The 14,030-nt window shown below is 40.8% G+C and overlaps 1 protein-coding gene across 4 annotated transcripts in view; it reads right to left on the bottom strand.

The window, feature by feature from the left end:
• The window catches only part of ALMS1 (ALMS1 centrosome and basal body associated protein), a 92,633-nt gene that overhangs the window by 4,531 nt on the left and 74,072 nt on the right, over window positions 1-14,030 (bottom strand). For 3 of the 4 annotated variants that reach the window (XM_080396385.1, XM_080396388.1, XM_080396387.1), the window contains 6 exons: window positions 13,566-13,677; window positions 12,072-12,326; window positions 10,126-10,370; window positions 9,354-9,537; window positions 9,074-9,137; window positions 4,634-4,733 (listed from right to left, as the gene is read on the bottom strand). In XM_080396385.1, the coding sequence (XP_080252511.1) occupies window positions 4,634-4,733; window positions 9,074-9,137; window positions 9,354-9,537; window positions 10,126-10,370; window positions 12,072-12,326; window positions 13,566-13,677 (960 nt within the window). The remainder of the gene's footprint in view (window positions 1-4,633; window positions 4,734-9,073; window positions 9,138-9,353; window positions 9,538-10,125; window positions 10,371-12,071; window positions 12,327-13,565; window positions 13,678-14,030) is intronic. The other variant, XM_080396386.1, reaches the window with a different exon arrangement.

Genomic DNA, 14,030 nt, shown 5'->3' with positions numbered 1-14,030 from the left:
ACATACATATAAAAAGCAGCAAAGCTGTTGACATGAATCTCAGTGTGAAATCTGTCCACAGTACTTCATGAAGCCTCAGACGGCCTCAAAACACCTCACCACAAAACCGCTGATGAGTCCTCACAGCTCACAAGCGCTTTTGCAATCCAACAAGCAAACCCAACCAGCAATTAGATGCTATTTTGCCTCTTTGCTCCATTCCAGGAAGCGAATACAGAACAAAAAACCCTAACACGTTGCTGACTGGAGAGAAAATGTAACCAAGGGGATGAAAAACAAACATTAAAAAAAATTTACTGTAAAGCAGCAAGCAAAGTGCAATTCAGTTTCACACATCTAGAAGCATGTGCTTTGTCCTTTGGGGTAGTGACATCTTGTGGCCCCTATCCTGCATAGGCCCTAAAGTACATGTCCCATCCATAAATAAAATAGTGTTTAGTCTTCCTGAATGGTAATATCTTTTTCTTTTTTTAAGGGATAGAAGAAAATGTATAAATTAATAACTCTGCTATGCCCTTTATGGAGGTTTCTCCCATGCTCCCTATTTACAAAAATTACAAACTCACTACATCTAATGGAAAAGCCTCAGTAACAGAACAATTTTGCATCCGACAACTCATAAAATTCATTTTCACTTAATTTGGGCTGAAAGAGTTCTGACTTATGCTGCCAGTGGATCAGAAATCTGTCTTGACTCTACAGTTTTCAAAATTAAAGGGCATGCAGCATGCCTTATCAGACTAGTACAATTTTATGCTCTATTTGAAATTAAAAGTAGAAAAGCAAAGGGATAATGGGACAGAACATCAGCCCAGACCCATGTGCATCCTATGATAAAAATAACTTTGCTATCTTATTAAAGATAGGCATTTGACAATTCGAAAAATTAAGAATGCCTGCGCAACCCCTCAGCTGCTTTCTAGCACAGGAATTTTGATACATTTCCAGTTCTATATGAGCCCATATTGTTTCCTCCTGAGGGCCTCATCCTCACTCAGTGCTAACAAAACCGTTATTTCATTCTCTCTTCACCTCCCACTGCGCTGCCCCACACTGCCACTGTAGCACATATATACCTTAAAACAAGCACTGACAGCCCTTACTTCTCAGGTGTCTCGCATGAATATTTTCACTTGTACTTCACAAAAGGTAAGCAAATTTTGTTCATATGTATTTACTAATTTGGGGGCTTATTTTGAGCCAAATAAACTTAGTTGCATCTCATCCCTCAACCTGGACACTAAGGTCATTACTCTTGATTCCCTACAGCTAATGACAGACACACTGCCTCCAGAGCACAGTAGTAGTAGCTGTTGTTGCTCACACTGCAAACACTGGAAACTTGTTTTCTTCTCACAATACATTTCTAAAAAGCTGTGCTTTTTTCTTCTAAAGCATCAACCCATAAATTACATCAATATGAAGTTATATCTGACATACCTTTAAATCTTGGTGCGAGGGTACTGCAGCAAACAACACTTGACTATGTTCATGTATGTACAGGTATGAGTGTGTGTACATGCTTAACTCATTGCTTCCTTTCCCAAATTTTAATCACCCCTAACCTGTAAGCCCTCAATGCCCTGTAGAAATGGCACACACACTGTACTGCTAGAAAATCCCATCCTCAGAGCCAGCTGTACTGCTATTCGTGAGGTATACACCTAGCTTTACATGGCTACTCCTTTGGTATCAGTGAAAGAAACAGAAGCAACCACTGTCCCAGCACCGTATCACATCGTGGCAGAGATGTAATAAACTTAGGATATAAGCACACTTCACTATTACAACAAAGTGTTTGGCCACAGGTGCTGGAAAAGGAGAGTAAGTGCTCAGACTCTCCTTCACCAATCCAGCTGGTCTGGCAGTTTAAGACATCCCCACCTGCCCAGCTGTTTCATTAGTGCTCCTCTGCCAGCTATTAACACTTGCACAGCAGAAAGTCAGCCAAGAAAATATGAGTGTAAGCCTCAGGCACTCCAGAACAGGAGTTCAGGAACATGCCCAAGCACACACTTTCACCAGCAGTTTAACCTACTAAGCTGCACTCTGGAGTGGCTGGGGCATGAGTACACCCTTTCTCCATCAAGATGACCAGTGCTAGCTAGACAAAATCCAAAGACTGAAGGACAAAGAAGTTTCATCAGGGACAGGTCATGCCACTAAGCACTGAGCTGGGAATCAGAGAATACGAGTACTATGCCCCACTCCATCACTGACCCACACACAAACTTGAGCAAAGCACTTGACTCTCTGACTCCCGGACCTTCCCCCAAAATCTGTCTGGATATATGCCAAATGATCTTGGAAGGAAATGTCCCCCTACTACACCTGTATAAGGCACAACAGGCCTCCTCTAGGTGACTGTAATTAAAACAAAGAGTCAGATCTATTCCAGAGTACTGATCTGCTGTTCTACATCAGCAGTTCACAAACTTGCCACTATGAGAGATACTCAGACCACAGTTTGGGTACAGTGCTACATTTAAATGATACAACCCTAGATTACACACATTTTTACTCTAGCTTTTGTACCAGCTGTTTTCTTCTCCTAATACTCTGTGTCATCTTTGGAGTCATTCCAAAAAATCTGTGGTTCTTTTTTTCATGCATAATCAGATCCGCTTAGATACTGATGCTCTCAGCCACACATTAAGCAAATTCTAAACAAACCATTCACTGTATTTACAGCTACTCACTACAGCTATCCTGCATCAAGGAAGACAAAAAGATTACAATGTTTACTGCAATGAATCATCATCCCTCTCCCAACCAAAAGCATACTTATATACAAAACATCTGATTTGATTCCCCCTCTGCTTCCAGCTGACTAGGCTACTTCAAGTCACTGCCAGCATTCATTGGCTCTTAAGACCAGCACCTGAGGCTCTGTACAGGCATCTGAGATTCTCAGACTACTGAAAAAAACTATGATCTGAATATACCCTGCAAAAGTGTAGTATCAAATTCAAGTAATTCTAGTGGTAAATACCCACAATCAGATTAGGAAGGTATTCTGGATAATATACCGCATTACAAGGCCTGACTTTTAAAATCCAATTACTGCTGTTCCTGACAAATAACTAACCCTATTATTCCAGCTCTGGTAGGACAACTCAGCCAGGAAAGAGATGCAATACTCAATCTGAAGTGCAAGCTTAAGATCCAGAGAGAAAAAAAAATAATCAGTTTTTATTTTCAATGCATGTCCTTAAATCACTGAGGCTTATAATGCAGTTTATTGCCTGCTGCCAGAGCTCGCCAGAAGGCTACATTTTATGGTATACGGGTTAGTTAAAAAGCATGAAGGTAAGTCAGTTAGAACCCCAATGTTTGTATTGCAAACTGTTGTTTCTCATCTTTTAATTCTACTAAGTCCTAAGAGAAAGCTTAAGCATACAGATGCCTACCACAGCTCAAAAAGGGATACGCTAGTCAGTTTTGGAGACGCACTTCTCAGAGGGGACAAATGGGCCTTCTCTGTTTGATCAGGACATTTATCGCATCATGACATATAAACCGATACTGCCTGTTACACAGAAATACTAGATAACTAGATGTGTGCACATGGGAGGGCGTAGGGACAGAAGACACTCTTCCATGTTATTTATCATACTTAACCCAGGTGAGTCGCTACCACGGAGTTTCTCAATCTTTCTGTCATTAATTAAACCTGTGTTTAACAGACTGACATAAAGCACGTTACACAACTTGGAGAGCCAGGGAGGAAGAGCATTAGCAGCAGTTGTTTGCTGGGACAGAAGCAGCTCCCTTCAGGGATCTCACTGCTTCATGGCAGAATGAGGCAGGATTCAGCACAGTCCTACAGTAAGCCAGCAAAATGGGCCCCAATGTTTCCTTCTCCTGCTCACCAAAATCCTGGAGTTCTCAGCCCACCTCTGCTCTGCTGCTGGTTGTGTAGTGAGGCTCCAGCACAGAAACTGTTCTTGAACTGCTGAGTAAGTGTTTGTGGTTCATAGTCACACCCATGCTTCAGGATACGGTTTATTTCTACCGCTTGCCAGACAGAGGAGATCCTTAGCTGATCAGTGCCAGTGTGGCAAGGCCACACTATCAGCTGAACAAACACTTAATGGTGAAATCCACAGCCCCCAAACTTAACAAATTATCACCAGGACTGCCAACTCTACACTGAAGCAAAAGAAAGAATGATGACTCCAGGCTTTGTTAACCATGGTTGCGAAGTTAACTGTGAATTGTGTATGCTAAATTCATTTACAGCAAGGGTCACAAGAGCAAAACCAGCAACCTTCAGTTCAGGGAAGCATGCTCCTTTAAGCATGCTTGATAATCCCTCTGTTCTGCCCTCAGGACTCTGCACAAGACCTTCTTTGTATACTATAATCAGGACCATGCTTCCCTGTCTTTTTTCCATACACCATGTGTAGGTCCTGGAAGGATTTTAGGTTAGGCAGGGGGATTTTCTTGTTCCAAGTTTTACTAAGCTTGACTGCTTTGACCCTGATTAAATGCTAATACATCCTAACCACCTAGAAATTGCAAAGTAATACCACAAAATTAACATTTAGTAAATACTACTATGACGCTTGTGACTTCAGGAAAAAAAAAAATCTAAAAAGTTCCAGCATAAATACTTGACTAGAACACCTACTGTTTTATAAAGCTGTGCTTTCAGGCGGTATGACCTGTATTCCATTTTCCTCTTCTCTTCCTCTCGCTTCTTCTGCACCTCTGGCAACTGCTCATAGATCCTTAAGTGTAAATACAAAAAGTTAAAAAAACTGACTTGAAAGGATGGAACTTACTGATATTAAAAAAAAATAAACCTCTGTTTCATATTCACATTCTGTTAAAGGCTACTGGCTAACCACAGCATAGAAAAAATTATTTAGGGGTTAACTAGTGTCACACAGGGGAAATGTGGAATACATAGCAGTTGTGATACCGGAAATTCCCACATCCCATAATGCCTTTTCTCATGCAAGCAGCACCTCCTAAAGCAATAATAAATAAACCCAGTATTTTCAACATTCAAGTCACCATACAGCTGATATGATTACCCAGCTACAAAAGGTAGAGCTCCAGTATCTTCAGTACAGAACAGCCCTACTGCTCTTCTGTACTGGTTATGCTGATTCCGAGTAACATGTTTATCCATCAATAGCGATATCTTTACCCCAAGAATAACCTGAATTAAGCTATTTAGGCATCTTTTCAAAATTTTAGTGTTTTCAACACTCAATAATGTTGCCCTGTTTAGATCAATTCTTTGTCTTCTCCAGTGCTGAACATCTCCCATACCAGAGGCAAACAGCAAGGGATGCTTTGAATGGAATAGAAGATGACTGGTGCTCAGTACAGAGTCAGTGCGCTATTCTAGTCAGTTTTACATGCTGTCATCTAAAAGAGGAACCCGAGAGCTGGGATGGTAGTGTATTGCTCACACTGCCTTCCCCAAATCTTCCTTTGAGATCATAAAGCTTTACTAATTTCATGAGAGTGGTTGCCAAGAAACATGCAGCCTCAAAAATGTTGCAGTTTATGGGAGGTGGAAATAAACCATGTCCAAAAATTTCGGTCCTGTAATATTTAAAGACAGATCCTGCTATAAGTCCTTTCTTAACATGCTGATTTGATAATCAGCAAATAGAAAAAAATACCAAAACTACTTGTTACAAACACAATGCTGCATTATACTCTTTTAGAAACTGTTTCATTCTTCCATCTGTATAATATCTTTGCACAATTACAGCTGGCATTTCAAATATTTTTAAACACATCTATGCCTTCAGCTCCTATTATCTGAAAATATTTCAGCACGCTCCATTTTGAACATTGCAAATAAATACAGCCCACCAGCTGGGAGGAGCATTTTTGACAGCTGTCTTGGTACTAATTCCAGCAACAAAATAAGTAATACTTCAGACTGGCAAGAGAAGAGCGGGAGGTAAATGTCTATCAGTTTGCACCCATTTGCTCTTTAGTCAGTACAAGTTAGGTGTCACTTGCATGTTTCAAAGCAGAGAAGGATGAGGAGTTAGCTGGAAAACAAATAGGAAGCTGTATGATAATGCATAACTAAGTAGGCAGAATCAAGAAAGCAAAGATAAAATCCAAATCTCAATTAGTACTGAATTTTATGTCCTGTTTTAATTCCCCAGCATCAGCTAGGCAAAGCCATACACATTTGTAGCTTCTACAGTCCTCTACACAAACGCATTTAACAGTCTATCAGACTTCACAGTAGAATTGATGAGCAAGCAAATACACATCCAACACCCAAAAAGAGAAGAAAAACAAGAACAATTGCACTCCTTCCAGTGGCCTACCTTCCTGTGTATACCTATTTTCCTACTGTCTGCAGCTGCTCTTAGGAGGTCATCTTTTCTAAAAATGTCACTACCCACATTACAGCTACAGAAAAGAGGAAATAAATCACACTTAGGTGCTTACTTTACCCCTCTTATGCTTTGCTGGAAGGCATTGGAGGGTGCTAGGTATATACACGTGTTACTGGACCGGGGTAGGAATACCCCCAAGATTTGAGGGTTTGCTTTACTGCTGTCTCACCATTCTCTAAAGGATTTCACCATTCTAGGGCTCCCCTCAAAGAAAGATCAAGATTTACCCCTCACAAATCATCCCACCATAAAGATGTTTAGAGCAAGAAGTGGGTAATGCAAAATTGTAGGGAAATTAATTGAAAATTGTTTTCATTACCTAGCTAATTTGCCATGAGAAATTCCATTTATACCCTCAAAGAGAAAAAGAAAAAGCCTTCGTACTCATTATAGGTGTGCATTTCAAAAGAATGGTACAGAACAAATTTCTTCCCAGCTCCAACTGAGAGATGGATTATGACAGCAGCAAGAACAAAAAAAAAAGTCATCAATTGTGACTGCCTGAATCAGTCTCCATAGAAAACCTGGTGAGTTCAGTTATTATGAAATCAGAGTTTCTGAAATTATGAGTTCAGATACATTGATCTCACAGTCCAAGTGACCCAAACCCAAATCCTTCTACTTCAGCTAAAACATCTGGAGATGCATTCCTTGGGGAACTGACATCTTTACTGCATTTACCACTTCTGCCACCTCTCTATTAATGCCCTAAAAATACTTTTAAATGCCAAAATCTATTGAAATAAAACATCCTTTTTGGACTCTCCAATCATCTCTATCAAGGGGTTTATTTTATATATTGCATATTCCAGCAGATATTTTGTAGAATCACAGCGTAACTGAGGCAGGAAGAGACCTCTGGAGGTCACCGAGGCCAACCTCCTGCTCAAACCACAGTTAACTTCAAGGCTAGGTCAGGCTCATCCTGTCAGTTTGTGACTCGTTCCAAGGATGTTGGATCAACCATGTCTGTGGGGGTCCCGGTCCAGCACTTTACCACCCCTCCTCATGAAAAACCGATTTCCTTGTCTCCAGTTAATTTCTCCTTCCTGCAACACACCACCACTGCTGCTTGTCCTGTCACTGTGCACCTCCAAGAAGAGCCTGCCTCTTCCTTCTCCTCTGGCAAAGCACCACTGCCAGATCCTCAACTTCAGCCTCCTCCTCCTCCCCAGGCCAGACAAACCAGCCTCTGCTGCTTCTCCTCATCACCATGTGCTCCAGCCCCATGACTGTCTTGGTGGCCTCCACCAGATTCAGGCCACTTGCACAGAATCACAGAATGGTTTGGGTTGGAAGGGACCTTAAAGATCATCTAGTTCCAACACCCCTCAAAACCACATCCAACTTTGCTGACCCCTCTCTTGTACTGGCAGCCTGGAACAGGAGAAAGGATCCAGCTGTGGTCCCATGAGTGCCAAGCAGAGGGAATATCCACCGAAATGCAGGCCTTCATCATATATATATATGGAATATATATGAATGAAATACATATGAAATAGCTGGCCTTTATCATGCCAACTCACGTTCAATTTGCTTTCCACAAGCTGTCAGGGCCCCACGGCCCTTTCCAGAAGGGCCACTCTACAGGTAGCCTGTCCTTGGGATGGGTTTCTGTCCCCAGAAGAGACTTGGTATTTGCCATTATTGAACTTCACGAGACTCCCCTCAGTGCTGTCCCGCAGCCTGCAGGGATGTCTCAAAACTGCAGACCTACTCTCCAGCATACTGACTAGTCCTCCCAGTTCAGTGTCACCTGCAAACCTGTTCAGGTGTGCTCCATCCCATTGCTACTACTGATGAAGATGCTGTGAAACAGTCCTGGCCCACAGCATTGTCAATTCAGGAATTCAATGCAACAAAGCACTTGCTTATATGCTGAAATCCCAACTACTTACAACAATCTTTTGCCTCAAGATACACTCTTGACCTTTGCTTTGTTTTGACTCTAAACAACTTATTGATTCATTGTATTTTTATGTAACTTTACAAATTATCAGAGACGACTTCATGAGACTCTAATTTAAGTATTTATGCTGTTTCTGAACTGGTACTCTTCTAAACCACCTCCTCTTGACCCTGCTACCGCTTCAGGTTCTAGCTGCAATAAACTCTATTTTTTATTATACCTTCAGGTGCTCTCTGTAGCATAGGTATGCCAAATGTTTAATACATTGTCAGCATGCTGTGCATTTTATGTATGAACTGAATCAAAAATAAGGCAAAAATCTATCATAAGGTGGTTTTCTTCAAGGGTAAAAGCCTCTGTATTCCTTCGGGGGTAATTATTTCTTACATAAAGCTACTTTCATCTGGTGAAATGATGCCTCACTTCCTGCACCAATGACCTAGTTTGTTAATGTTTAAAACCATACAGATGCTTCAGCGACCCACACCCTACATTTCCTCTCCTTCTGGGATCCAGTACTTGCACAGTTTGCTGTAGTGCTTGGATGGCAGACAGTGCAGCAGGATACTCGGGTTTAGTTAGATAAATAATTTTTTTCCAAAATTATTCTGTTTCTCAGACCTTCTAAACAGGTGCTTTCAGCCTTTGATAAAGTCTCTACATCTTGCACCAAAAAAGAGGAGTTACCCCCAACACCCAATTCTCTGACTGCAGATATGATTAATCCACCTTTCCTATCCAGGTCACTTATCTATCTGAAAGACATTTTTGTTAATCTTACCGTTTAGATCTTAGAACCATTTCACTCTTTGGAATTGTTCTTCTGTTTTCTCTAAACAGAAAACCTAAATGGAAAATTTTGAGATAACAAAATGGTGAACAAATCTATTTCTCACAAAGAATGCTATTGCAACAATATGACTCCTTTATAAATTATGGATTCTTATAGACAATAATGTTAAGTAATTGTAATACTTTTATTACAAGTACACACACCCTTAAGTATAATGTGGAAATTCATTAATTCCTATAGAAAGTACAAAACCGAACCATGAAGGTACCTCGATCAGACAGCATGTGACTTGCATTCCTGTAGCCCTTTCTTTTCTCAGGAGGATTAAGTAGCTCTTCTCGTTTGGACTGCAGTACACTCTGTATCCTCCTTTCCTCCATTACAAGCTTCAGATGCTTCACACGCTCTCCAGAGCGGGAGATGAAATCAGGACGATGCACTGCAAGAGCCTCCTAAAATGGGATGACACAAAACAAAGTTTAAAGTGGCCAGACTGCCTCCCTACAGCTGGAAGAGAATAATCAAAATATATAAACACCATTATGAAAGCACGGAAAAAAATCCCATCAAAGTAGTATTTGGTATAACATACAGATATTCAGCACGACCACACTTGATCTGAAGTGTATGCCCTGTATGCATGTGTGTGTATGTACACACACATACACCATTTGCACTGTATGAATTAAAGCCCACTTTAATTGCATACTACGCACATCACACAGTATTATTTCTGTATGGAAGCAAGTATGACTTGATATTATGTCAGCTACATTCCCTCCAGTTCTTGAAGCCAAATGATTTAAGCTCTAATCTATTAGATCAATTCAAATAGCTTAGTGTATTGTGGAAAGCCAGACTACATAAGCAAACAGGACTGATGGATTTTTTGCTTTTCCAATGATCATAAATGGTTATAAAGGTGATTATAAAGGTGAAATGCTTTTAAAAAAGGATCAAAAAGTGTTTCCACAAGATTCAGCATAACTCCTGAAATCCTGCCAAGATCTCAGCAGCCTTACAGTGCAACATGCCTTTACCTGTAGTGTAAGCTTTCCGAGCGGTCGCGAGGACCTGTTCCCAGCATCACCTTCTGGAACGGCTGGCTGAATCATGTTGTCGTGCTGTTGCTCTTTCCAGTTCTTCTTTTGGAGAGGCTCTCTCCAAGGCTTTGTGCTGGTCAATGGTTCAAACCAAGATGGACCAGGACGAGAAAAGGAATTGGAATGGTTTTCTTTCCTAGATTCAGATTTCAAGTCTTCTGCTTGGACAAACCATGAAATCCCTGTTAAAAGACCACAGAAAAGAATAAAAATTTGTAGACAATACATGTGCCTATTTTCCATTCCCATCTATGGCCCTTTATGCCTGTGCTGATTTTGGCTAAGCTAATTTTCTTCATAGTAGCTAATATGGGGCTGTGTTTTGAATTTGTGCTAAAACCAGTGTTGCTAATTCAGGGATGTTTTAGTTACAGCTGAGCAGTGCTTACACTGAGTCAAGGCCTTTTCTGCTCCTCACACCGCCCCACCAGCAAGTAGGTTGGGGGTACACAAGAGGGGAGGGGACACAGTCAGGACCAAAGGGATATCCCATACCACATGACATCATGCTCAGCAAGAAAAAGCTGGGGGAAGGAACAGGGCACATTCAGAGAGACGGCATTAGTTTTCCCAAGTCCCCATTACGTGTGATGGAGCCCGGCTTTCCTGGAGATGGCTGAATACCTGCCTGCCCATGGGAAGTGGTGAATGCATTCCTTGTTCTGCATTGCTTGTGTGTGCAGCTTTTGTTTTACCTATTAAACTGTCTTTATCTCAACCCACAAGTTTTCTCATCTTTACCCTTCCAATTCTCTCCCCCACCCCACAGGGGAGAGTGAGCAAGCAGCTGTGCGGGGCTAGGTTGCTGCCTGGGGCTAAACCATGACAATGCCCCAAGGTCTTGGCTAAATCCAGTCAGTGGCCTAACACTGCAATAAATACTCACTTCAGTTTAATAACAGCGGGACTCTGTAAGAGACATCTTTGGCAGTTTCAAAACAATTCCTTTGCCAAGTGTCAGAAAACCAGCAAGTCTTTATTAAATGACACTTTTGAAAAAGCACAAAATGGTTGAGTTTGCAGGTTTCTCTCTATAGAAAGAATACTCACCAGCAATCACACAATTTCAAGGAGTCTCTCTCCTGTCCTAAGTCCTATGGCTTTCTATAGATATTTTTGAAGATCAAATGCTTTACATCTTCCAAATGTTAAATATGTATATAACAATTAGATTACTAACAATTTACATACATAATGGGATTGGAATGCATCAGCTAGTAGTCTGAGTAGATATTCCAAATTTCCTAGATTAAAATGGTGTGTGAGAGAATGATTTGTCCCTGTAATAACAACAAAGATGACTAAGGAAAATATTTTTAAACATCTAATCATTGTGAAGACTGACAGGAAATTTAAAAGGGACAAAAAAAATCAGGAGGCTACACCATCAGCCCAAAACCAAGCTCTAGCTAAAAACAGGGAGACTAGTCTAGTTCTTCTGGTACCACGGATCTTGTGCTCCTCAAGTACTCCTGAAAAAATACTTGTTCTTGAAGCCTCAGTACATGAACAGTAAGTACAACTTACAGTGACCAGTTACTCAGAGCTTAACGGAACCCTTTACACCTTAAAATCAAAATTAAGTACCTACATGATTCCCATCTCCTTCGTCTTTCCTTACCTTATTCATTGCCTCCTATTTATTGCCTTTACTGGCTAGGTTGCATCTAACAGCTTGACTGAAAATACAATCATAATAAAGCACTAGAGTTCATTTGACATAGTGTTTTTGATTAAAATTCATTGCTTAAAACAGAGTAAGAACTGACTGTACTAGTGACAGACTGCTCTGCGTCCTAGCTAATCCTCCCCACATAATTTGCCAGCTGCCGTTGAGAAATACAGCTTTTCCGGTCTGCAGAGAAAGTGTATTTTGGACTGACCTTGTGGTAAATGCAGCCTGCTCCTTTTCATCCTTTTCTCCACGAAAAAATTGCCTGGCTCTCCTTTCTGCTTGTCCTTGCTTCTTGTTGCCTGATGATCTGTGACCACACCATCTGACTCTCCAAAATTACCATCAACACAATGCCAGGGTTCCTGTGGCTGTTGATTTAGCTGGCTAGATCCTGGGGTAGGAAAAGTCACACCAACATCTCGAGTGTTTTTCTTAGTTGCACTGTTCACAATCTCCAAGTCTCCTGTAGTTGAAAATGAAGCAGTAACATCTTATTCCAGAGCAGCTGGAAGTACTTCAACATCAGTATGTGTGACACGCATAGTTCAGGGGATGACCCTCAATTTTTACTTTGAAGCTGAAGGACCACTTTCTTTACCCCACCTTCAAAAAGAAAAATCTTTTATATTCCCACTTCCAACTCTCCCACTTTGAAGAAAGTTTACAGTGACTCAGGATTGTTACTGTATAATAATCTTAGTAAAATTGAAGTGGTGTAAATCAATTACCGCAAGCAAACCAAACACAGATACGGATAGAGATACCAGGGGGGAAGGGAATTAAACTTGAACCAACTATGGCCCTGGCTGGGGATCCCAGTTGACTCTCGCAAGAGTCAACTTCAAATCTGCTGGTGAAAGACACAGTGGCAGGTCAACATACAGCTTTACATTTTGGACAATGGTACTGCAGGGTTTTCTGAACCTGTTTGTTTACCCAGTGTGTCCCTTCCAAAATGATGTTTTGGCTATAGAAGATTGGTTTGCCCACAGCACTACAAATATTTAACAGAAATATGTAACATGGAAGGCATCAACAACATTCAAAAAACCATAATGAGATCTTGAAAACAAGCCATGAAAATACTTTTCTGGTTCAATTCACTTGCACATGAAAAAAAAAGTCATAATAAATCATTCATATGTCTGACAAACAAAACAAGGCCCTTACTCAATCTGACAACAGGAAGTTGGTGTGTAAATGAAAGCAATGAAGAAACTGATAATTGCCACCGGAAAAACCCAAATGCAGAACTGTACCAGTCCAGGATCAGCTTATGTTTTAAATAGAATATAACATCCAAAATATTACCAAGAAGAATATGAAACACTGCAGTTGCCTTCAGAAATAGCATATGCTTACAAAATACATTCTGTGAGTAACAGATGTCTTGAGGAGAAAATAATGTAAAAAAAACCCTACAGCTAGTCCACCTTTGCTATTGAAATGGATCAGACCCTTAGGTTAATAAACTTGTGAGTGAGGAAACTGGCTACTAAAGCAGACCAAGAAAGAAAATTAAATGGCTCATTTTAATTAGAACATTACATCTTTCTCCAAAAGCATTTGAAGTGAATCTGAAGAATGCTGCTTGTATATACCCATCACCAGAAACACACAACAGACTTTGGAGAATGGTTTCCAAAGAGATGCAAGGCAGAAGCAAATACAGAAAAGACAAGTCTGTAATTCAACAGCTCACCTGCTTGGATACCTTTGTTGAGCGTCCGCGTCCGTCGCTTGTTACTAAGAGCAGAGCTTGGCCCCCAAGAAGCACTGCTTGAAGTGGAATCTGATGAAAGGGAGATTGTATTCTAGAAAAAAAGGATGCAAGAGAACAGAAATTCCTGAAATTCTAACCAAAACGAACAGGAAGTGGGTTTTGAACAGCAAAAAAGTATAGCCATCACCCTTTACTTGTTGTATCTTAATTCTATGGCTACTTAGATGTTTATCACAAGCTGACCAGTGTCTCTTAGTGCTACACCACACAACAGTCAGCCTTGACTTTATCCTCATGCACCACTGCATTTTCAGAATCCCATTATAGTAAGACAAGGACATTATTTCTGTAGGCAAGAGACTCTGTACAGTGCTGAGCATCCTCCAACTCATTTGTCCAGAGTTCATGGGACAATGTGGCCTGTCAAGACAGACTTAGAAAAAA

The sequence above is a fragment of the Falco punctatus genome (assembly GCF_963210335.1).
Source record: "Falco punctatus genome assembly, chromosome: 1".
NCBI classification, from domain to species: domain Eukaryota; kingdom Metazoa; phylum Chordata; class Aves; order Falconiformes; family Falconidae; genus Falco; species Falco punctatus.
Note: the sequence above shows the minus strand (reverse complement) of the source record. Positions and strands in the feature narration are given on the sequence as shown.